At 46.0% G+C, this 26105-nt stretch overlaps 1 protein-coding gene and 1 long non-coding RNA gene across 20 annotated transcripts in view; one reads left to right on the top strand and one right to left on the bottom strand.

Moving 5' to 3' along the window:
- Positions 1–17848, top strand: part of LOC118372485 (1-acyl-sn-glycerol-3-phosphate acyltransferase gamma-like) — a 41888-nt gene extending 24040 nt beyond the window's left edge. For 6 of the 19 annotated variants that reach the window (XM_035758405.2, XM_035758402.2, XM_052522957.1 and 3 more), the window contains 8 exons: positions 381–609; positions 1076–1245; positions 1447–1608; positions 4252–4405; positions 4778–4880; positions 12473–12548; positions 12734–12932; positions 13192–17848. In XM_035758405.2, the coding sequence (XP_035614298.1) occupies positions 432–609; positions 1076–1245; positions 1447–1608; positions 4252–4405; positions 4778–4880; positions 12473–12548; positions 12734–12932; positions 13192–13283 (1134 nt within the window). In that variant the 5' untranslated portion in view covers positions 381–431 and the 3' untranslated portion in view covers positions 13284–17848. Of the gene's footprint in view, positions 1–380; positions 644–1075; positions 1246–1446; positions 1609–4251; positions 4406–4777; positions 4881–12472; positions 12549–12733; positions 12933–13191 lie in introns of those variants that run through there. The other 13 variants (XR_008140170.1, XR_008140169.1, XR_008140168.1 and 10 more) reach the window with 13 other exon arrangements.
- LOC127931172 (uncharacterized) lies at positions 8327–9681 on the bottom strand. Its single transcript, XR_008140171.1, has 3 exons — positions 9438–9681; positions 9209–9253; positions 8327–8646 (listed from the first exon to the last, which is right to left on the bottom strand). It is a non-coding gene; the product is annotated as an uncharacterized LOC127931172 (long non-coding RNA).
- Positions 17849–26105: the final 8257 nt, after the last annotated feature.

The raw sequence follows: 26105 nt of genomic DNA, 5'->3' as shown, positions 1-26105 counted from the left end.
AACAACCACATCTAGCAACCTGGGCTTTGTTTCTGCATTTACAACCACATCTAATGTAGCAACCTGGGCTTTGTTTCTGCATTTACAACCACATCCAATGTAGCAACCTGGGCTTCATTTCTGCATTTACAACCACAGCTAATGTAGCAACCTGGGCTTCATTTCTGCATTTACAACCACAGCTAATGTAGCCACCTGGGCTTTGTTTCTGCATTTACAACCACATCTAATGTAGCAACCTGGGCTTTGTTTAGTTTTTGACTAATTTCTCCTCTTCTGTTCTTTTTTAAATGTCTTTCTCCATGACACCTTTTATCTTACCTACCTTCTCCTCCCTGCCTCTCTCTTTCCTCCTGCACCCACCCTCTCCTCTCCCCCAGGTTGTCATAGTGTGCAGAGGAGAGGAGTGCTCCTCAGTAGTAGCAGCAGCCATGGGCCTGGTAGCTTACCTGAAGACCCAGTTTGTTCTGCAGCTCCTCCTGGGTTTTGTATTCGTGGTGAGCGGCCTCCTCATCAACTTCATCCAGTTGTTGACATGCGTCCTGTGGCCCATCGACAAGCAGCTGTACCGCAGGATCAACACCAGGCTCTCCTACTCCCTCTGGAGCCGTGAGTCACCACGCTGCAATTGTCCCTTGTCTGTGTAAGATCCTGATGTGTGTGTGTGTGGGTGTGTGTTTGACTAGGTATTTGTGAGATCCTGGTGTGACCTCGTTAGTATGTAATGCGTTGTGTGTATAATATGAAGTCTATTTGTCACACCTCAAAGGGAGAACTTGTAACAGAATGGATTTTGTGATATTGACAACTGTGACTCAGTTGACTAGTAGAGGCAATCATTTCTATTTGTGGCCATGGAGTTGTTTGTATGAGACTGTGTAATAGAAAGCAAGTTGTGTCCTGATGTTGACAGAGTAGATTTAGTGGTGACAGAGTTCATACTGAATAACCTCCCAACTAGCACCTTTTTTTTTTTATGGACAATGTTTCGATGCAACAAGGATCTTGGTGGGGTAAAGGTTGACCAGAGAGCTGTGAATAGATGTGACTGTGTTGACCCTGTTGTCCTGTACAGAGCTGGTGATGCTGCTGGAGTGGTGGTCGGGAACACAGTGCACCCTCTACACAGATCAGGCCACGGTGGACAAGTTCGGCAAGGAACACGTCATCATCATCCTCAACCACAACTATGAGATTGACTTCCTGTGCGGCTGGACTATCTGTGAGCGATACGGAGTCCTAGGGGTCAGTAATGATATCCAACCCTCACTGGCTCGCTCCAATTCTCTGTCACTCTATTGGCCTGTCCTGTTGACTTGTCCCTTGTTTTCAGTGCAGATCAACAGGGCAGTAGTTGAGGGAGCCACTGTAGACCGTTGAGGTGGACCGGCGTTCTTCACATCTCTCCCTTTTTTCTGACCTGATGATCCATGTTTGTTTACCCAGAGTTCCAAGGTGCTGGCCAAACACGAGCTGCTGAAGGTGCCTCTGATTGGCTGGACCTGGTATTTCCTGGAGATCGTGTTCTGTAAGAGGAAGTGGGAGGAGGACCGAGAGACCGTGTTCAGAGGGCTAGAAAGACTCAGAGACTACCCTGAGTTTATGTGGGTGAGTATAGCTCCTTCGTTATAGGGCTACATTTCTCTATCCTGGTCCCAGATTACTCAGGCTCCTTAGTCATAGGGCTACATTTCTCTATCCTGGCCCAGATTACTCAGGCTCCTTAGTCATAGGGCTACATGTCTCTATCCTGGCCCAGATTACTCAGGCTCCTTAGTCATAGGGCTACATTTCTCTATCCTGGCCCAGATTACTCAGGCTGAGTCATAGGGCTACATTTCTCTATCCTGGCCCAGATTACTCAGGCTCCTTAGTCATAGGGCTACATTTCTCTATCCTGGCCCAGATTACTCAGGCTCCTTAGTCATAGGGCTACATGTCTCTATCCTGGCCCAGATTACTCAGGCTCCTTAGTCATAGGGCTACATGTCTCTATCCTGGCCCAGATTACTCAGGCTCCTTAGTCATAGGGCTACATTTCTCTATCCTGGCCCAGATTACTCAGGCTCCTTAGTCATAGGGCTACATTTCTCTATCCTGGCCCAGATTACTCAGGCTCCTTAGTCATAGGGCTACATGTCTCTATCCTGGCCAAGATTGTTCAAATTCTTGTCATTCAGTCGGCTCTTAACAGCCATTTGAAACACTGAAAATACATTGTACATTAGGCCCAGATGGCAGTGAATCTACACACAGGATTTATCCTTGAGCACCTAGCTTCAGTCTGTTATAACAAGTCATTGGACTAGGTCCAGGAGTTCAGTCTTGTCCCGATCAGGTCTGGTTACTGTATCTCTGGTAGCTCTCTTTAGAGAGGTTTAGACACGTGCTGTCGCTCGGGCTGCAAGATTCCACATCTGACGCTCGTTACCGGTTACCGGGAACTGCCAGAGGGCTTCGGCTAATTAAGTGGTCTGATCTGATTTTTAGTGACCCCTCAAACCCCCCACCAACTCGACTCTGACACGGGGACAGGTCAACTTTGACACGGGGACAGGTCAACTTTGACACGGGGACAGGTCAACTTTGACACGGGGACAGGTCAACTTTGACACGGGGACAGGTCAACTTTGACACGGGGACAGGTCAACTTTGACACGGGGACAGGTCAACTTTGACACGGGGACAGGTCAACTCTGACACGGGGACAGGTCAGCTCTGACACGGGGACAGGTCAGCTCTGACACGGGGACAGGTCAGCTCTGACACGGGGACAGGTCAGCTCTGACACGGGGACAGGTCAGCTCTGACACGGGGACAGGTCAGCTCTGACACGGGGACAGGTCATGTTGAGTGTTTACTGTTTCTTTGAAATGGGACACAATGACTGTCTGTCTGAATGAGGATGTCTAGTCTTTTAATGCTGTGCCCAAATGGAGTCCTTGGGTCTGTTAATGCTGTGCCCAAGTGGAGTCCTTGGGTCTGTTAATGCTGTGCCCAAATGGAGTCCTTGTGCCTGTTAATGCTGTGCCCACTCTAAATGGAAGTCCTTGGGTCTGTTAATGCTGTGCCCACTCTAAATGGAAGTCCTTGGGTCTGTTAATGCTGTGCCCACTCTAAATGGAAGTCCTTGGGTCTGTTAATGCTGTGCCCACTCTAAATGGAAGTCCTTGGGTCTGTTAATGCTGTGCCCACTCTAAATGGAAGACCTTGGGTCTGTTAATGCTGTGCCCACTCTAAATTCAAATGTATTTATAAAGCCCTTACATGAGCTGATGTCACAAAGTGCTGTACAGAAACCCAGCCTAAAACCCCAAATGGCAAGCAATGTAGAAGCACGGAGGCTAGGAAAAACTCCATAGAAAGGAAGAAACCTAGAGAGGAACCAGACTGAGGGGTGGCCAGTCCTCTTCTAGCTGTGCCAGGTGGAGATTATAACAGAACATGGCCTAGATGACCAGCAGGGTCAGATGATAATAATCACAGTGGTTGTAGAGGGTGCAACAGGTCAGCGCAGTTGGCTTTTCATAGCCGATCATTCAGAGTATCTCTACAGAACCTGCTGTCTCTAGAGAGTTGAAAACAGCAGGTCTGGGACAGGTAGCACGTCCGGTGAAAAGGTCTGGGTTCCATAGCCGCAGGCAGAACAGTTGAAACTGGAGCAGCAGCACGACCAGGTGGACTGGGGACCGCAAGGAGTCATCAGGTCAGGTAGTCCTGAGGCATGGTTCTCAGGTCCCCGAGAGAGAAAGAAAGAAAGAGAGAATTAAAGAAAGCATTCTTAAATTCACACAGGACACTGGATAAGACAGGATAAATACTCCAGATATAACAAACTGACCCTTGCCCCCCGACACACAAACTATTGCAGCGTTAATACTGGAGGCTGAGACTGGAGGGGTCGGGAGACACTGTGGCCCCGTCCGACGATACCCCCGGACAGGGCCAAACAGACAGAATATAACCCCACCCATTTTGCCAAAGCACAGCCCCCATGGAGATTGAGATAAGATGAGGACTTTATTTAGAGTAGATTTTAATGGAGATGCACTTGATCTGTAACTCACCCTGGCCCTGCTGGGGAGTTTGATAGGGACAGAGATGAGAGGAGGCCACCTTAACGGGAGTGTTGTCTAAACCTGTTGTGTGCGTCTTGTCTATCTGTTTGTATTTTTAAAACTTTGTTTGTCTTAGTGTTTTTTTTAAGCTCAATGTATCTCGCTCTCTCTTTCTTACTCTCTCTCTCTGTAGTTCCTGCTGTACTGTGAAGGCACTCGCTTCACAGAGAAGAAGCACCAGATCAGTATGGAAGTGGCAGAGAGTAAAGGCCTGCCCAAGCTCAAATACCACCTGCTGCCCAGAACCAAAGGCTTCACCACTGCACTCAAATGCCTCCAGGGCACAGGTGTGGCATGCATTCAAAACACACACACACACACACACACACACACACACACACACACACACACACACACACACACACACACACACCAGGGTTCTCCCCGAAGAATGGAAGAAGGGCGCCGCGCCCCCTTGTGATGTCTGGCCGCGCCCCCTTGTACATATTTTAATTTTGCATCATTTAAGGCCAGGCACCATACCCTAATAGGTTTGTTTTCTTTGCTCTTGATTGCAGAAAATGTCAGTTACAGCTGTTCAAAAACACTTTACTTTGCAGCACCACATTTTAAAAACATCCTGGGGTGAACCCTACACACACACACACACACACACACACTGATTTTCTGTTCTTGTGTCTGTCATCTTCTGTTTTTAGTGTCTGCTGTGTATGACGTCACACTGAACTTTAAAGACCACCAAGTCCCCACTCTGCTGGGCATCATCAACGGCAAGAAATACATGGCAGATATGAGAATCAGGTGGGAACAGATCAATAGATACGACCCTGTGATTATTACTGGGACTGTTTAGAATGGTAGCCCATGATGCTCTGTTATCCCCGTCGGCACTGTTCCAAGCACATTGGTGTTTATCAGAGAGAGACAATGGACTGCTTAACTGTTCTGTCCTAACCAACACACATGGGTAATGCTACTGGGGTAGTCATGTTCTGTCCTAACCGACACACATGGGTAATGCTGCTGGGGTAGTCATGTCCTAACCAACACACATGGGTAATGCTGCTGGGGTAGTCATGTTCTGTCCTAACCAACACACATGGGTAATGCTGCTGGGGTAGTCATGTTCTGTCCTAACCAACACACATGGGTAATGCTGCTGGGGTAGTCATGTTCTGTCCTAACCGACACACATGGGTAATGCTGCTGGGGTAGTCATGTTCTGTCCTAACCGACACACATGGGTAATGCTGCTGGGGTAGTCATGTTCTGTCCTAACCAACACACATGGGTAATGCTGCTGGGGTAGTCATGTTCTGTCCTAACCGACACACATGGGTAATGCTGCTGGGGTAGTCATGTTCTGTCCTAACCGACACACATGGCTAATGCTGCTGGGGTAGTCATGTTCTGTCCTAACCGACACACATGGCTAATGCTGCTGGGGTAGTCATGTTCTGTCCTAACCGACACACATGGCTAATGCTGCTGGGGTAGTCATGTTCTGTCCTAACCGACACACATGGGTAATGCTGCTGGGGTAGTCATGTTCTGTCCTAACCGACACACATGGCTAATGCTGCTGGGGTAGTCATGTTCTGTCCTAACCGACACACATGGGTAATGCTGCTGGGGTAGTCATGTTCTGTCCTAACCGACACACATGGGTAATGCTGTGGGGTAGTCATGTTCTGTCCTAACCAACACACATGGGTAATGCTGCTGGGGTAGTCATGTTCTGTCCTAACCAACACACATGGGTAATGCTGCTGGGGTAGTCATGTCCTAACCAACACACATGGGTAATGCTGCTGGGGTAGTCATGTCCTAACCAACACACATGGGTAATGCTGCTGGGGTAGTCATGTTCTGTCCTAACCAACACACATGGGTAATGCTGCTGGGGTAGTCATGTTCTGTCCTAACCAACACACATGGGTAATGCTGCTGGGGTAGTCATGTTCTAACCAACACACATGGGTAATGCTGCTGGGGTAGTCATGTTCTGTCCTAACCAACACACATGGGTGAAGACAGGAGGAGTGAGAGGGAGAGAAAGGGTGGAGACAGGAGGAGTGAGAGGGAGAGAAAGGGTGGAGAGAGGGCAGTAAGGTCACAGAAAAGCTGCGGTGAACAGCATGACTCTGACTCATCCCGGAGACCATCATTAAATACCAGGGTTAGTATCAGGCTTCTGTTACAACATCAGCTACACTGTAAGATTACAGAGAGACCTCAACTCTTACAGGGAGGACACTATACTGTAAGATTACAGAGAGACCTCAACTCTTACAGGGAGGACACTATACTGTAAGATTACATAGACCTCAACTCTTACAGGGAGGACACTATACTGTAAGATTACAGAGAGACCTCAACTCTTACAGGGAGGACACTATACTGTAAGATTAGAGAGACCTCAACTCTTACAGGGAGGACACTATACTGTAAGATTACAGAGAGACCTCAACTCTTACAGGGAGGACACTATACTGTAAGATTACAGAGAGACCTCAACTCTTACAGGGACACTATACTGTAAGATTACAGAGAGACCTCAACTCTTACAGGGAGGAGACTATACTGTAAGATTACAGAGAGACCTCAACTCTTACAGGGACACTATACTGTAAGATTACAGAGAGACCTCAACTCTTACAGGGACACTATACTGTAAGATTACAGAGAGACCTCAACTCTTACAGGGACACTATACTGTAAGATTACAGAGAGACCTCAACTCTTACAGGGAGGACACTATACTGTAAGATTACAGAGAGACCTCAACTCTTACAGGGAGGACACTATACTGTAAGATTACAGAGAGACCTCAACTCTTACAGGGACACTATACTGTAAGATTACAGAGAGACCTCAACTCTTACAGGGACACTATACTGTAAGATTACAGAGAGACCTCAACTCTTACAGGGAGGACACTATACTGTAAGATTACAGAGAGACTTCAACTCTTACAGGGAGGACACTATACTGTAAGATTACAGAGAGACCTCAACTCTTACAGGGACACTATACTGTAAGATTACAGAGAGACCTCAACTCTTACAGGGACACTATACTGTAAGATTACAGAGAGACCTCAACTCTTACAGGGAGGACACTATACTGTAAGATTACAGAGAGACCTCAACTCTTACAGGGAGGAGACTATACTGTAAGATTACATAGACAACTCTTACAGGGAGGACACTATACTGTAAGATTACAGAGAGACTTCAACTCTTACAGGGAGGACACTATACTGTAAGATTACAGAGAGACCTCAACTCTTACAGGGACACTATACTGTAAGATTACAGAGAGACCTCAACTCTTACAGGGAGGACACTATACTGTAAGATTACAGAGAGACCTCAACTCTTACAGGGAGGACACTATACTGTAAGATTACATAGACCTCAACTCTTACAGGGAGGACACTATACTGTAAGATTACAGAGAGACCTCAACTCTTACAGGGAGGACACTATACTGTAAGATTACAGAGAGACCTCAACTCTTACAGGGAGGACACTATACTGTAAGATTACAGAGAGACCTCAACTCTTACAGGGAGGACACTATACTGTAAGATTACAGAGAGACCTCAACTCTTACAGGGAGGACACTATACTGTAAGATTACAGAGAGACCTCAACTCTTACAGGGAGGACACTATACTGTAAGATTACAGAGAGACCTCAACTCTTACAGGGAGGAGACTATACTGTAAGATTACAGAGAGACCTCAACTCTTACAGGGAGGAGACTATACTGTAAGATTAGAGAGACCTCAACTCTTACAGGGAGGACACTATACTGTAAGATTACAGAGAGACCTCAACTCTTACAGGGAGGAGACTATACTGTAAGATTAGAGAGACCTCAACTCTTACAGGAGGACACTATACTGTAAGATTACAGAGAGACCTCAACTCTTACAGGGAGGACACTATACTGTAAGATTACATAGACCTCAACTCTTACAGGGAGGACACTATACTGTAAGATTACAGAGAGACCTCAACTCTTACAGGGACACTATACTGTAAGATTACAGAGAGACCTCAACTCTTACAGGGAGGACACTATACTGTAAGATTACATAGACTTCAACTCTTACAGGGACACTATACTGTAAGATTACAGAGAGACCTCAACTCTTACAGGGACACTATACTGTAAGATTACAGAGAGACCTCAACTCTTACAGGAGGACACTATACTGTAAGATTACAGAGAGACCTCAACTCTTACAGGGACACTATACTGTAAGATTACAGAGAGACCTCAACTCTTACAGGGAGGACACTATACTGTAAGATTACATAGACTTCAACTCTTACAGGGAGGACACTATACTGTAAGATTACAGAGAGACCTCAACTCTTACAGGGAGGACACTATACTGTAAGATTACAGAGAGACCTCAACTCTTACAGGGAGGACACTATACTGTAAGATTACAGAGAGACCTCAACTCTTACAGGGAGGAGACTATACTGTAAGATTACAGAGAGACCTCAACTCTTACAGGGAGGACACTATACTGTAAGATTACATAGACCTCAACTCTTACAGGGAGGACACTATACTGTAAGATTACAGAGAGACCTCAACTCTTACAGGGAGGACACTATACTGTAAGATTACAGAGAGACCTCAACTCTTACAGGGAGGACACTATACTGTAAGATTACAGAGAGACCTCAACTCTTACAGGGAGGACACTATACTGTAAGATTACAGAGAGACCTCAACTCTTACAGGGAGGAGACTATACTGTAAGATTACAGAGAGACCTCAACTCTTACAGGGAGGAGACTATACTGTAAGATTAGAGAGACCTCAACTCTTACAGGGAGGACACTATACTGTAAGATTACAGAGAGACCTCAACTCTTACAGGGAGGACACTATACTGTAAGATTACAGAGAGACCTCAACTCTTACAGGGAGGAGACTATACTGTAAGATTACAGAGAGACCTCAACTCTTACAGGGAGGACACTATACTGTAAGATTACAGAGAGACCTCAACTCTTACAGGGAGGACACTATACTGTAAGATTACAGAGAGACCTCAACTCTTACAGGGAGGACACTATACTGTACGATTACAGAGAGACCTCAACTCTTACAGGGAGGAGACTATACTGTAAGATTACATAGACCTCAACTCTTACAGGGAGGACACTATACTGTAAGATTACAGAGAGACCTCAACTCTTACAGGGAGGACACTATACTGTAAGATTACAGAGAGACCTCAACTCTTACAGGGACACTATACTGTAAGATTACAGAGAGACCTCAACTCTTACAGGAGGACACTATACTGTAAGATTACAGAGAGACCTCAACTCTTACAGGGAGGAGACTATACTGTAAGATTACATAGACCTCAACTCTTACAGGGAGGACACTATACTGTAAGATTACAGAGAGACCTCAACTCTTACAGGGAGGACACTATACTGTAAGATTACAGAGAGACCTCAACTCTTACAGGGAGGACACTATACTGTAAGATTACAGAGAGACCTCAACTCTTACAGGGAGGACACTATACTGTAAGATTAGAGAGACCTCAACTCTTACAGGGAGGACACTATACTGTACGATTACAGAGAGACCTCAACTCTTACAGGGAGGACACTATACTGTACGATTACAGAGAGAGACCTCAACTCTTACAGGGAGGACACTATACTGTAAGATTACAGAGAGACCTCAACTCTTACAGGGACACTATACTGTAAGATTACAGAGAGACCTCAACTCTTACAGGGAGGACACTATACTGTAAGATTACATAGACTTCAACTCTTACAGGGACACTATACTGTAAGATTACAGAGAGACCTCAACTCTTACAGGGAGTTGGGGGGCTCCCGAGTGGCGCAGCGGTCTAAGGCACTGCATCTGTGCTAGAGGCGTCGCTACAGACCCTGGTTCGATTCCAGGCTGTATCACAACCGGCCGTGATTGGGACTCTCATAGGCCGGGGTAGGTCGTCATTGTAAATAAGAATTTGTTCTTAACTGACTTGCTCAGCTCAATAAAGGTTAAATAAAATAGACTAAACTGTAAGATTACAGAGAGCCATTTGCAGGGGTTAAAGTTCCCCGTCACTGTGACGTATTTCCATCATATGGGTTCTGGAGAGGTTGTTTTGAGATCAGTGTGGATCTGCAATGAAAATACTGGTTTGGAGATGAATAAATGTATTCTCAAATATTGTGTTTTCTCTGTTATGCTGTGTGCACTGAACTGACATGCATATTGAGGCCAATTTCTAGAGGTGGAAATTATATTTGAGATGGTGTCAGCATGATTTAATTTAAATTTAATTTTGGAGTATAATGTCCCGTTTAAAAAGAGTTTCTCAATCCTTCATAAAAATGATCCTGGAGAAGACCCCGTGATCAAGGGACGGGAATTGGCCAAACTCAGTTTGATACATGCACAAAATGATCCTCTTTGCCTAAATGCATGATGGTCATGACTTCCTGACATGAAAGGGGAGGTTATTAACTTGAGCCCAGACGATTGATCTGAGATCAACAGAAGTTGTCAGTCATGGGATTTCCTTTCTTCTTTCAGCCCTGCAGATCTCTAATTGCGTCGTGTAAAAGCAAACCGTTTGAATAACAACATTGAGAGACATTCAAAGGCTCTGTTTCATTGCCTTTTTTATTAGATGGCAGATCAAGACACCTCCCCTGCATGAATGAGCCCTGTGTGAGGTTAAACGGGAAAAGTAGCCTGCATGAATGAGCCCTGTGTGAGGTTAAATGGGAAAAGTAGCCTGCATGAATGAGCCCTGTGTGAGGTTAAACGGGAAAAGTAGCCTGCATGAATGAGCCCTGTGTGAGGTTAAACGGGAAAAGTAGCCTGCATGAATGAGCCCTGTGTGAGGTTAAACGGGAAAAGTAGCCTGCATGAATGAGCCCTGTGTGAGGTTCAATGGGAAAAGTAGCCTGCATGAATGAGCCCTGTGTGAGGTTCAATGGGAAACGTAGCCTGCATGAATGAGCCCTGTGTGAGGTTCAATGGGAAAAGTAGCCTGCATGAATGAGCCCTGTGTGAGGTTAAACGGGAAAAGTAGCCTGCATGAATGAGCCCTGTGTGAGGTTCAATGGGAAAAGTAGCCTGCATGAATGAGCCCTGTGTGAGGTTAAACGGGAAAAGTAGCCTGCATGAATGAGCCCTGTGTGAGGTTAAATCCTTGTGTGGCAAAAACAGATGCTTGTTTTATGGCCCAGTCCTACTTTTACTGTATGAGGAAGCCCCATCTGAACCTGGAGTCAGTTTGCTCCCTGGTGGTGAGATGTTGCTACAGCAGACGCTCATTGTCCTGCATTCTGTTGCTACAGCAGACGCTCATTGTCCTGCATTCTGTTGCTACAGCAGACGCTCATTGTCCTGCATTCTGTTGCTACAGCAGACGCTCATTGTCCTGCATTCTGTTGCTACAGCAGACGCTCATTGTCCTGCATTCTGTTGCTACAGCAGACGCTCATTGTCCTGCATTCTGTTGCTACAGCAGACGCTCATTGTCCTGCATTCTGTTGCTACAGCAGACGCTCATTGTCCTGCATTCTGTTGCTACAGCAGACGCTCATTGTCCTGCATTCTGTTGCTACAGCAGACGCTCATTGTCCTGCATTCTGTTGCTACAGCAGACGCTCATTGTCCTGCATTCTGTTGCTACAGCAGACGCTCATTGTCCTGCATTCTGTTGCTACAGCAGACGCTCATTGTCCTGCATTCTGTTGCTACAGCAGACGCTCATTGTCCTGCATTCTGTTGCTACAGCAGACGCTCATTGTCCTGCATTCTGTTGCTACAGCAGACGCTCATTGTCCTGCATTCTGTTGCTACAGCAGACGCTCATTGTCCTGCATTCTGTTGCTACAGCAGACGCTCATTGTCCTGCATTCTGTTGCTACAGCAGACGCTCATTGTCCTGCATTCTGTTGCTACAGCAGACGCTCATTGTCCTGCATTCTGTTGCTACAGCAGACGCTCATTGTCCTGCATTCTGTTGCTACAGCAGACGCTCATTGTCCTGCATTCTGTTGCCACAGTAGACGCTCATTGTCCTGCATTCTGTTGCCACAGCAGACGCTCATTGTCCTGCATTCTGTTGCTACAGCAGACGCTCATTGTCCTGCATTCTGTTGCTACAGCAGACGCTCATTGTCCTGCATTCTGTTGCTACAGCAGACGCTCATTGTCCTGCATTCTGTTGCTACAGCAGACGCTCATTGTCCTGCATTCTGTTGCTACAGCAGACGCTCATTCTCCTGCATTATGTTGCCACAGCAGACCCCCCCGCTATCTCCTGCATTGTGTTGACTGCCTGTCTCCTCTTCTCTGGCCTGCAGGCGGTTCCCTGTAGAGGAGATCCCAGAAGATGAGAAGGAGTGTGCCAACTGGCTTCATAAACTCTACCAGGAGAAGGTAAGGCTCTTTTGGTGGTTTAACTGAATCGTGTTAAATGTAGAGATGCTTTCTCTCCTGTAGAAATCAGACATATAAACTCATATCAGATGAGTTACACCTACCTTTATTTTGAAGTAACAGCACAATGTTTTACCAGGTCTGGTAGTAGCCACTTACTGTACCTTGACATTGTCTCTCTCCAGGATGCTTTGCAGGAGCACTACCATAAAGAGGGCACTTTCCCGGGTCCAACAATCACCCCTCCTCGCCGGTTGTGGACGCTACTCAACTTCCTGTTCTGGGCGGCCCTGCTGCTCTCACCCCTCATCAACTTCGCCTGCGGGGTGGTGGTCAGTGGCTCCCCCCTCCTCATCCTCGGCTTCAGCCTCTTCCTCATTGTAGGTGAGTAGAGGGTACACAACAGCCGCAAGCACTTCCTGTCCACTGTTACCTTGGCCTGGGACCTTGATCCAATAACAATGAGCTTTATGCAGTAGCTAACTCCAACATACACATGAAGGTAACTGAAATGTTGACTAATGTGTATAGTTCCTGACAACAAAGTTACATGTAAGTAAATATTATAATTTTGTGAGTTGTTTTTTTTTTTTGCCTCTTGAGATTTGGTCCATCTGTTTTTTTTCTTTTTGGTCCTCTTCAGCCTCCATAGCCATCCGGCGCCTGATCGGTGTCACCGAGGTAAAGAAGACAGGCTCCAGTTACGGCGACGAGGGGTCCAAGAAACAGAACTAGACCTCTACCTCCCCCCTGTTGGTTGCTGTACAGTCCTCCTGCGGTTCCCCTCCCTCTATTCTGTTGTCCTGCAGGTGCAGTCAGCACGCCGGGGAGGGGGCCAAACCATTACACCTAGAGATAAAACAGATCTGGAGGGGGCCAAACCATTACACATAGAGATAAAACAGATAGATCTGGATGAGACCAAACCATTACACCTAGAGATAAAACAGATCTGGAGGGGGCCAAACCATTACACATAGAGATAAAACAGATAGATCTGGATGAGACCAAACCATTACACCTAGAGATAAAACAGATCTGGAGGGGGCCAAACCATTACACATAGAGATAAAACAGATAGATCTGGATGAGACCAAACCATTACACCTAGAGATAAAACAGATCTGGAGGGGGCCAAACCATTACACATAGAGATAAAACAGATAGATCTGGATGAGACCAAACCATTACACCTAGAGATAAAACAGATCTGGATGAGACCAAACCATTACACCTAGAGATAAAACGTATAGATCTGGAGGGGGCCAAACCATTACACCTAGAGATAAAACAGATAGATCTGTAGGGTGCCAAACCGTTACACCTAGAGATACCACATATAGATCTGGAGGGAGCCAAACCATTACACCTAGAAATAAAATGGATAGATCTAGAGGGGGCCAAACCATTACAGATAGATAAAACAGATCTGTAGGGGACCAAAACATTACACCTAGAGATAAAACAGAGAGATCTGGAGAAAGAAAGAGAGAGAGCGTTATGACCATGGAAGGAGTGTGGAGAGAGAGACAGGAAGACTGTCTGGAGCCAGCTCTCTGTGGAGTAGGAGAGGGCAGAAGGAGAGGCTATGACCAGGCTCTCTTTGCCACCCTTAACAACTCTCTCGGATGTCCCCGGCCACGCCCACTCTTCACCTCCTGACCACTCGGGTTCTCACCACCGGACAACTAGTCAGCTCACCACACAGAAACAAGCCCACTTCCTGTTCTGAGCTAACCACTTCCTTTTCCTGTCACATGCTCTGGTCCTTTTTTTACTCGTGTTCACCTCTTGTAACAACATACAGTACATCTCCCCCTCGTTCTACCAAATGACTGGACTTCAAATGGGAACCCGTTTCTTGAGGCTCAGCCTGGTTTCCACTTTGCTTTTAACCTCTAAGAAAAATGTGTTTATTTTTTCACTGTGCTTCCTATCTCTGCTGTGGGAGCCCGCCACCTTTTATATTTGTTGTCCAGATTCAAAATCAAATATAATGCGGCGTTTCCATGATTCTACAAGTCTATGCATTCTGGTTACTGTTGAATATTACCACGGCAACTATTTTCATCTGGGCTATGTACAACAGCAGAGATGGGACTTCCAGTGTTTTAAATACTGAGGCAGGTTTCTGTGTGTTAAGACTACAGTAAGGGCTCTGTATTCATTAACTACACACTAATTAACTACTTACTAACATTTTGTTATCTTTGACTGTTCCAACGCCCTCAAGTTCTGACTAATGATTATTTTATGTAGGTTTTCTTCCGCATTCTCCCATGCTTGTAGATGTCTGCACACACATTAACATGCCATTTTATGACTCGCCAGTTCCTGAGTGAACTTCTCTTCTTCTGTTGTCTCCGCTCTGTTTTACACAACTCAACCACCCCTGGTGTCTTTACACAGCTCAACCACCCCCGGTGTCTTTACACAGCTCAACCACCCCCGGTGTCTTTACACAGCTCAACCACCCCTGGTGTCTTTACACAGCTCAACCACCCCTGGTGTCTTTACACAACTCAACCACCCCCGGTGTCTTTACACAGCTCAACCACCCCCGGTGTCTTTACACAGCTCAACCACCCCGGTGTCTTTACACAGCTCAACCACCCCCGGTGTCTTTACACAGCTCAACCACCCCCGGTGTCTTTACACAGCTCAACCACCCCCGGTGTCTTTACACAGCTCAACCACCCCTGGTGTCTTTACACAGCTCAACCACCCCCGGTGTTTATACACAGCTCAACCACCCCCGGTGTCTTTACACAGCTCAACCACCCCTGGTGTCTTTACACAGCTCAACCACCCCCGGTGTTTATACACAGCTCAACCACCCCCGGTGTCTTTACACAGCTCAACCACCCCCGGTGTCTATACACAGCTCAACCACCCCCGGTGTCTTTACACAGCTCAACCACCCCGGTGTCTTTACACAGCTCAACCACCCCCGGTGTCTTTACACAGCTCAACCACCCCCGGTGTCTTTACACAGCTCAACCACCCCCGGTGTCTATACACAGCTCAACCACCCCCGGTGTCTATACACAGCTCAACCACCCCCGGTGTCTATACACAACTCAACCACTCCCGGTGTCTTTACACAACTCAACCACTCCAGGTGTCTATACACAACTCAACCACTCCCGGTGTCTTTACACAACTCAACCACTCCAGGTGTCTATACACAACTCAACCACCCTCCATGTCAGTGTGACTCTTATAATAACCAATTCCAGTCAAAACAGACTATAACCCCACCTACCCTTTTATAGTTGAAATGCACTAGCTACTGATTCTCTCCAGCTGTAGACTCTAGTAATGTTTGCCTCTGCAAGGGTGACTGTTTGATTGGTTACTAAGTTCTCATCGGCTAAGGTGATTGTTTGATCGGTTACACCGTTCCTATCTCTTAGGCTAGGGTGACTTGATTGGTTACTAAGTTCCCGTCCTACCTCATCTCTTAAGCAAGGGTGATTTGATTGGTTACTAAATTCCATTCCTACCTCATCTCTTCCTCTACTAAAGTCTTGGTGCACTGTGGGTAGTTGAATATTCTCCATGTTAGTTCTGGCATGTTTATTAGGCCCTGGTGTATGTTGACATGGTGCAGGAGCAAAATGATTTTATTGAATTGCAATTACATTTGTCATTTAACAGAAGCTCTAATCCAGAGCAATTTACAATACCGTCCCTAACAGTACTGTTCTACATCTCAGTAGCCAGCGATATGTTACTAAAAGCTGCTTCCAGGAAGGAGGTTTTTGCCCTGCTGTTTATTTCTTGCTGCTATTCCCTGCATGTTACAGCACCACCCTGAGCTCAGGCACTGCAACTGCATTTGCTTTCCAACACTCCTGCACTTGCTTTGAACACATCGCACATTGTTTGTCTATTTACACTCTGATGAGTGTAAATGGGAGGGTGCTGACTTTCCTTTACAAACTGGGATTGGCATGAAAGCAGGTGTCAGATTACAGGTGACTGGTATTTCCTGAGTGCAACATGCAAACATAGCAGCAACACGTCGTCGTCATCATCCCTTGTCTGGAGAAGACACCCAGTCTGTTACAACATCACCAGCTTTTCACCGTATGTTGTTCATGTCCTTTGTTCTTCTTTTATTTTATTGTGTCGTTTAAATGTTTTTTTTTTTAACCAGGACAGATTCATGCAAGCCTTAACAGAGTGCAGCTTCATTATATTGTGTGAACTTAGGCAGACCACGCTTCCTCAGCCCCCTTATAGTACATTTGGATTGGCAAGTGGTGTGGGAGACTGAATTAGTGAGGTTCACATACATCTGCCCTCTGTTAAAAAAAGAAAAATAACTCCTGTTTATTTGTCAATATAGAGTCCTGGAAACAAGTATTTTTTGAGAGGGGTTAGTTGATAAGGCATAGTTAGTGTTAAGGCTGAAGAGCTGGGGGTTCCATGAGAATCTGCTTATTGTTACAGTAATAGTTAAGAGGGCCCCATTTTTAGTAATAGACTCCGTGTCCCATGATGCTTCTGTGTTCGATACCTCTGTTACAACTCCTGTTAATTCTCTCAACTGTCAATACAACTGCTTCAGGAGCTTAAGAGAGATCTGGGCCCATATCCACAGAGTCTAACAGTAGGAGTGCTGATCTAGGATCTTTCCATATATTCTTATTAATTCTGATCTAAAAGGCTAAACTGATCCTATATCAGCCCTCTGGCTCTGAGAGGCTTTGTGGGTACGAGCCCTGTTCTACGTTGTGGGGCATAAGTTTTATCTTCAGTGTCCTTCCCATACTGTAATTCCAAACTACAGTACCCATCAGGCACTGGTGCAGTCCCACCACTCCCTCAGGTATCTATCAGTCAGCTGTGTTTACACAGGCAGCCCAATTCTGATATTTTTTTCACTAGTCGGTCTTTTGACCAATCGGATCAGCTCTGAAACAGATTTGATGTGAAAAGGCCAATTAGTGGAGAAACGACCCAAATTGGGCTGCCTGTGTAAACGCAGCCTATGGTGTATCTATTCCAGAGCAACAGGACAAATGCAGAGAAGTTAACACTATGACATTTTCTAACACTGGAGGTTTGTACTGCAAAAAATCCCACTAATTTCTGATTTTCTTATTTTTGTTAAAGTTCTCGAAACTAAAGAAACAAGTAACGTTCAACACTGAAATTTGAACCTTTTTTGGCATGAAAGTTGTTAAAGTTGCATCTCGACTCAACTTACATTTGTATTTTTTCTAAGTCTATTTGTATCTGTTGTTTCTTTAAGTAAACAATTAAGAATATTAAAGGATTTAATCAGGCAATTGTTATTCTTTCAGTTTGTTTGAATTATGCAGCAGAACCACACTGTCTTCAGACCGATGACGTCGTTCTAATGAGACCGCGGTGTCATTGTCTTAGGTCAGCTGATAGTTAATGGCAGAACCATTTCTGCCTCTGATCTGGCAGACTCATCAAACACAAATGTTTTGTTTGTAAATTATGTCTGAGTTTTGGCGTGTGCCCCTGGCTATCTGTCCAACCAAAACATATATATATTGTGCCTTCTGGTTTGCTTAATATAAGGAATTTGAAATTATTTATACATTTACTTTTGATACTTAAGTATATTTAAAATCAAATACTTCTACATTTTTACTCAAGTAGTATTTTACTGGGTGACTTTTCACATGTTCTATTAAGGTTTCTTGACTTTTTCCACCACTGTCCACTGCAGCATAGAAGCCAGGATGTCAATGTGTCAACCAGGTCCCCATGCCTTTGTCATGGTCATCCCTGTAAACTCACACAAAGGCAGGGAGTGGACAGTAGAGGGCCTCCTTGAGCTTCTAAACCACAGTGTGGAGGCACATGACACTGAGGGGCAGGTCACTAGATGAGCACATAGCGAAACATGGGTTTTCTCCATATAGGCAACATGGGCAGCTGCCCAGGGCGGCATCTTGCCGGGGGCAGCACAGGGCGCCCGCACCAAAATATATATATATATTATAATATTCAGAATGGTGACATTTGCGCGAATGGTTTTCTATTGCTCATTTGCAAGTCACGTCAATGATATCATGTCACCATGTGGGACTGTGGGTCAATTAACCTTGTCGGAGTGGACGCCCTGATTCTAGTTTGTGAGCTAGGCAGGCTACTGCCTGGGAAGGTCTCCCACTCAGAAGTACGGGAGGGGGCGGGGGTAGGTTGACCTCAGGTCTCCCCACTGGAAGCCCGAGGTAGGGGTAGCGGGGGGTAGGTTGACCTCAGGTCTCCCCTCTGGAAGCCCGAGGTAGGGGTAGCGGGGGTAGGTTGACCTCAGGTCTCCCCTCTGGAAGCCCGAGGTAGGGGTAGCGGGGAGGTTGACCTCAGGTCTCCCCTCTGGAAGCCCGAGGTAGGGGTAGCGGGGGGTAGGTTGACCTCAGGTCTCCCCTCTGGAAGCCCGAGGTAGGGGTAGCGGGGGGGAGGTTGACCTCAGGTCTCCCCTCTGGAAGCCCGAGGTAGGGGTAGCGGGGGAGGTTGACCTCAGGTCTCCCCTCTGGAAGCCCGAGGTAGGGGTAGCGGGGAGGTTGACCTCACGTCTCCCCTCTGGAAGCCCGAGGTAGGGGTAGCGGGGAGGTTGACCTCACGTCTCCCCTCTGGAAGCCCGAGGTAGGGGTAGCGGGGAGGTTGACCTCACGTCTCCCCTCTGGAAGCCCGAGGTAGGGGTAGCGGGGAGGTTGACCTCACGTCTCCCCTCTGGAAGCCCGAGGTAGGGGTAGCGGGGAGGTTGACCTCACGTCTCCCCTCTGGAAGCCCGAGGTAGGGGTAGCGGGGAGGTTGACCTCACGTCTCCCCTCTGGAAGCCCGAGGTAGGGGTAGCGGGGAGGTTGACCTCACGTCTCCCCTCTGGAAGCCCGAGGTAGGGGTAGCGGGGAGGTTGACCTCACGTCTCCCCTCTGGAAGCCCGAGGTAGGGGTAGCGGGGAGGTTGACCTCACGTCTCCCCTCTGGAAGCCCGAGGTAGGGGTAGCGGGGAGGTTGACCTCACGTCTCCCCTCTGGAAGCCCGAGGTAGGGGTAGCGGGGGAGGTTGACCTCAGGTCTCCCCTCTGGAAGCCCGAGGTAGGGGTAGCGGGGAGGTTAACCTCAGGTCTCCCCTCTGGAAGCCCGAGGTAGGGGTAGCGGGGAGGTTGACCTCACGTCTTCCCTCTGGAAGCCCGAGGTAGGGGTAGCGGGGGAGGTTGACCTCACGTCTTCCTCTGGAAGCCCGAGGTAGGGGTAGCGGGGAGGTTGACCTCACGTCTCCCCTCTGGAAGCCCGAGGTAGGGGTAGCGGGGAGGTTGACCTCACGTCTCCCCCTCTGGAAGCCCGAGGTAGGGGTAGCGGGGAGGTTGACCTCACGTCTCCCCTCTGGAAGCCCGAGGTAGGGGTAGCGGGGAGGTTGACCTCACGTCTCCCCTCTGGAAGCCCGAGGTAGGGGTAGCGGGGGGGAGGTTGACCTCAGGTCTCCCCTCTGGAAGCCCGAGGTAGGGGTAGCGGGGAGGTTGACCTCAAGTCTCCCCTCTGGAAGCCCGAGGTAGGGGTAGCGGGGAGGTTGACCTCACGTCTTCCTCTGGAAGCCCGAGGTAGGGGTAGCGGGGAGGTTGACCTCACGTCTCCCTCTGGAAGCCCGAGGTAGGGGTAGCGGGGGAGGTTGACCTCACGTTTCCCCTCTGGAAGCCCGAGGTAGGGGTAGCGGGGAGGTTGACCTCACGTCTCCCCTCTGGAAGCCCGAGGTAGGGGTAGCGGGGAGGTTGACCTCACGTCTCCCCTCTGGAAGCCCGAGGTAGGGGTAGCGGGGAGGTTGACCTCACGTCTCCCCTCTGGAAGCCCGAGGTAGGGGTAGCGGGGAGGTTGACCTCACGTCTCCCCTCTGGAAGCCCGAGGTAGGGGTAGCGGGGAGGTTGACCTCACGTCTCCCCTCTGGAAGCCCGAGGTAGGGGCTAGGTAGTTCTGAAATGTTATGTATTTGTATTTTTATTTTTTTTCACCTTTATTTAACCAGGTAGGCCAGTTAACAAGTTCTCATTTACAACTGCAACCTAGCCAAGATAAAGCAAAGCAGTGCGACACAAACAACAACACAGGATTACACATGGAATAACATGGAATAAAGAATAAACAATAACACAGTAGAAAAAAATAAAGTCTATATACAGTGTGTGCAAATGGCGTGAGGAGGTAGGCAACAAATAGGTCATAGTAGTGAAGAACTACAATTTAGCATATTAACACTGGAGTGATAAATGAGCAGATGATGTGCAAGTAGAAATACTGGTGTGCAAAAGAGCAGAAAACTAAATAAAAACCGTATGGGGATGAGGTAGGTAAAATGGGTGGGCTATTTACAGATGGACTATGTACAGCTGCAGCGATCGGTTAGCTGATCAGATAGCTGATGTTAAAGTTAGTGAGGGAAATATAAGTCTCCAGCATCAGCGATTTTTGCAATTCGTTGCAGTCACTGGCAGCAGAGAACTGGAAGGAAAGGCGGCCAAATTAGGTGTTGGCTTTGGGGGTGACCAGTGAGATATACCTGCTGGAACGTGTGCTACGGGTGGGTGTTATCGTGACCAGTGAGCTGAGATAAGGCGGAGCTTTACCTAGCATAGACTTACAGATGACCTGGAGTGAGTGGGTCTGGTGACGAATATGTAGCGAGGGCCAGCCGACTAGAGCATACAGGTCGCAGTGGTGGGTGGTATAAGGTGCTTTGGTAACAAAACGGATGGCACTATGATAGACTGCATCCATTTTGCTGAGTAGAGTATTGGAAGCTATTTTGTAGATGACATTGCCAAAGTCAAGGATCGGTAGGATAGTAGGTAAGTTCCCACCTATTCTTTTTAAGCACTATGTCCCTGTTGATAATAGTACAAAATGAGCGGTTTGAAACTACTTTACTCAATTGCTGCAGTGTCTACTAAACAATACAGTGATCATTATATTGAATTTAACAAATATTCTGACATTTAACTCTTAGTTTATTGGAATAACATTAATTTTCAGTCTTACACAGGGAAAGGTTAGTCAGTTTTGAAATTCTGAAGCTATAATAGTGTTAATCTTTCCACTATCCTTCTAGAACCAACAGCTGGAAAGGAAAAACAATGTCCAAGTGAGTACTGACCTGTGTTGTGCTGTATGCAATAGAGGAGTGAATCCTTTACGAAGGATTTCATATCAGTCAGTAACCTACTCAACTATACTCAACTTTCCTTACTGAAAAGGTGAGGTGGAAGTTATTGTGAAATGTTTGTTTTTCCCAATTCTCAGTAAGTCCCCTGGAGAAGAATGTTCTTCTGCTCAACAATTGTGAGTATTCAGATTTCTATTTTACTCAAATATGACCTTTCCGGCAGTTAAGAAATTCAGTCTGGTAGTTGTTTCCCTTTTCATTAAGAGTATAATTTGAGGAGTTGGACATTAAAGAGTTTTGCAAAATGTATGTGAATAATCCATGAAGGCATTTCCTCCAATACTGATTGAAATAAAAAAAAACATTTATTTCCCCCTTGCAAAACCTGCTGAAATGGAGAAATCAAAATGTGAGTACTGCCAGGCAGAGTTATTGTCAGTGATAATACATTTTATATTGATAAGTGCCCCCCCCCCCCACTCACTTGTATGTCTTCAATGTACTTTCCGTACTGAAACCTGGGAGAATGAAGCAGGGAAATACAGACTCAGCAATATGACATCACCATACACGGTGAGGAGCCTAGATGGTCTGTGGTGGAGAGACTTCATAAGTCACCCAACTATTCTGTTGATGTCCTATCATTAAGTCTTCCCATTAATGCATTCTTGTTTAAATGTCCCCGGTGTCAGTAGGGAAAGTAGAAACCTATATGATTTTCACAGTTTAATGTTGACATGTTAAAATAAGAAATATGCTGCTTTTCAGTGAGCCATTCAGCTGATACTCTCCAGTGCCCGACTCAAGATACGACAGGTAAGAATATTTATTCCTGTATTTGTATAGCTTCATAGTTGGAGTTGAAAACGGGTTCTTCAATGAACAATCTGAAACCAGTCAATGAATGCAAAGAAATCTAAATGTCACTTTAAATGCACCAATGGCTTGATGCAGACTCCGCTTCAAGGTATTTTGTGGACCTGAAGACACTGTAGAGTTTTGAGTTTATTAGTCATCCAGACCTCTTATAGGTTCTTAAAAATAAACCCTCCAGACCTCTTATAGGTTCTTAAAAATAAACCCAAGTCTGGATGGTGGCCTCCCGCCATGAATTATTTTCAGTTTGTTGTTTATTTATCCACACATCACATGTACAAATGTAGCTCTGTTATTTATTTATTTTTATTTTACCGTTGTTTTACCAGGTAAGTTGACTGAGAACACGTTCTCATTTACAGCAATGACCTGGGGAATAGTTACAGGGGAGAGGAGGGGGATGAATGAGCCAATTGTAAGATGGGGATGATTAGGTGACTGTGATGGAATTTATCCAGGACACCGGGGTTAACACCCCTACTCTTACGATAAGTGCCATGGCATCTTTAATGACCTCAGAGTCAGGACACCCGTTAAACGTCCCATCCGAAATACGGCACCCTACACAGGGCAGTGTCCCCAATCACTGCCCTGGGGCATGTTAGTTGCTTGTGCATGGCGGTTGCAATGCCAGGGTTGTGGGTTTGATTCCCACGGGGGAGTAGTAGGAAGAAATTATGAAAATGAATGCAGTCACTACTGTTAGTCGATCTGGATAAGAGTGTCTGCTAAAGGACTAAAATGTGAAGCATAATCATGGAGGGTGAGGGAGATAAAAATCAGATAGCTTGTGGGGGGGGATCTTACTCAAATGCACACAATACTGTGAATTTTGTCAATAGATTATATTCATTAACAGGATATGCTGTTTACATGCTATGAAAAATATCCAACTAATATTGTAGTGCAATCCATTGAAGTAATTAATCTTCCACTGTTTTAAGGTGAATTTTGTTCAGGATGAATGTTTTCATATTTAAGGATCCGACAGAAGCAGAACAATTTCCTCAAGCTCTTCTGGCGGTTCTGATGACTCTGGAGACTCTACGTCCATTATATTGTGATCCTTTTATTGAATAAAATCAGCATGTAAAGTAAATGTTTTGAATCCTGTGTGACAGATGAACTTGTGCATTGATTTTGTACATGGATATAACTTTCGAAGTGCTGTGCTTTGTTCTCTGATTTCATTAAAAAAACATTTTTTTTATCTATGCTTTCCCCCTAGAACTCCTCTTGTCAAGAAACGTAAGTTGGGATCTGTTTAACATCTTATTTGCTGTATGTTCTTGAATAGTTTTAATATTTTTTAATTACACATCTGCTTTAATAACATATCTGCTAATAGTGCTGATAGTATATTCTCTTTCCTATGTTTTTAGTCTAGGTCGACTGCAGTTGGAGTGCTGTCTTCTTTTTTGTATCGGGACTCTGGAGTAACTCCCTGGCTATTTTAATTGAATGTTCAAATTTGACTTTGTGTGTTGTAGTGTACAACTTCAACTATAACGAATATATGCTCTATTGATCCTCACTTGTTAAGGATATGGTTGCATATGGCTCAGGTTAATGTATGTAGCCTTCCTAACAAAATACATGAGGTTTTTAACTTGGTCAACATAAATAATATTCATATTTTGGCTTTGACCGAAACACATTTAGATACATCTGTAAATGATGGGCAAATGAACATTCATGCATATAGTTTACTGAGAAGAGACAGGAATAGGAATGGTGGGGGTGTAGCACTGTATATTGTTAGATTTGCGTCAATTCAAATCAAATCAAATGTTATTTGTCACATACACATGGTTAGCAGATGTTAATGCGAGTGTAGCGAAATGCTTGTGCTTCTAGTTCCGACAATGCAGTGATAACCAACAAGTAATCTAACTAACAATTCCAAAACTACTGTCTTATACACAGTGTAAGGGGATAAAGAATATGTACATAAGGATATATGAATGAGTGATGGTACAGGGCAGCATACAGTAGATGGTATCGAGTACAGTATATACATATGAGATGAGTATGTAGAAAAAGTAAACAAAGTGGCATAGTTAAAGTGGCTAGTGATACATGTATTACATAAGGATGCAGTAGATGATGTAGAGTACAGTATATACGTATGCATATGAGATAAATAATGTAGGGTAAGTAACATTATATAAGGTAGTATTGTTTAAAGTGGCTAGTGATATATTTACATAATTTCCCATCAATTCCCATTATTAAAGTGGCTGGAGTTGGGTCAGTGTCAATGACAGTGTGTTGGCAGCAGCCACTCAATGTTAGTGGTGGCTGTTTAACAGTCTGATGGCCTTGAGATAGAAGCTGTTTTTCAGTCTCTCGGTCCCAGCTTTGATGCACCTGTACTGACCTCGCCTTCTGGATGATAGCAGGGTGAACAGGCAGTGGCTCGGGTGGTTGATGTCCTTGATGATCTTTATGGCCTTCCTGTAACATCAGGTGGTGTAGGTGTCCTGGAGGGCAGGTAGTTTGCCCCCGGTGATGCGTTGTGCAGACCTCACTACCCTCTGGAGAGCCTTACAGTTTAGGGCGGAGCAGTTGCCGTACCAGGCGGTGATACATCCCGCCAGGATGCTCTCAATTGTGCATCTGTAGAAGTTTGTGAGTGCTTTTGGTGACAAGCCGAATTTCTTCAGCCTCCTGAGGTTGAAGAGGCGCTGCTGCGCCTTCTTCACGACGCTGTCAGTGTGAGTGGACCAATTCAGTTTGTCTGTGATGTGTATGCCGAGGAACTTAAAACTTGCTACCCTCTCCACTACTGTTCCATCGATGTGGATAGGGGGGTGTTCCCTCTGCTGTTTCCTGAAGTCCACAATATATATGCCATTTAGCAGACGCTTTTATCCAAAGCGACTTACAGTCATGTGTGCATACATTCTACGTATGGGTGGTCCCGGGAATCGAACCCACTACCCTGGCGTTACAAGCGCCATGCTCTACCAACTGAGCTACAGAAGGACCAATCATCTCCTTAGTTTTGTTGACGTTGAGTGTGAGGTTATTTTCCTGACACCACACTCCGAGGGCCCTCACCTCCTCCCTGTAGGCCGTCTCGTCGTTGTTGGTAATCAAACCTGCCACTGTGTCGTCCGCAAACTTCGAATCTGGTATCAGGATAAATATGACAATGAGTCACCGATTTTATACTATGTATTTTTTATTAGCTAAGCAATAAGTGGTAAATGCAATTTTCGTATATACGGGCTCTGTCCCACCTCGCAGGGCAAACAGAGAACTGACTTGTTCCTGACAAAGATATTATAATATACCCTGATGACAGTAGTAGTTCCGGCTTCCGAGCCGGCCTGTCAGAGTAGAGACTGGGCGTGGTTTAAACTTGCTCAGCTTATTGCAGGCGCTCAGGCGGGTCCCCGCCTGTTGGCGCTTCTGTTGATAGATGTAACTGTTGCTGTGAAGAACATCCATGCGCTCATGCTCGATACCGTTATCTCGCACCTGGCTCCTGTTATCTTACAAAAGACCGCTTGTTCTCGCGACACCCCACTCTGAA

This window comes from Oncorhynchus keta, chromosome 7, assembly GCF_023373465.1.
Source record: "Oncorhynchus keta strain PuntledgeMale-10-30-2019 chromosome 7, Oket_V2, whole genome shotgun sequence".
NCBI classification, from domain to species: domain Eukaryota; kingdom Metazoa; phylum Chordata; class Actinopteri; order Salmoniformes; family Salmonidae; genus Oncorhynchus; species Oncorhynchus keta.
Note: the sequence above shows the minus strand (reverse complement) of the source record. Positions and strands in the feature narration are given on the sequence as shown.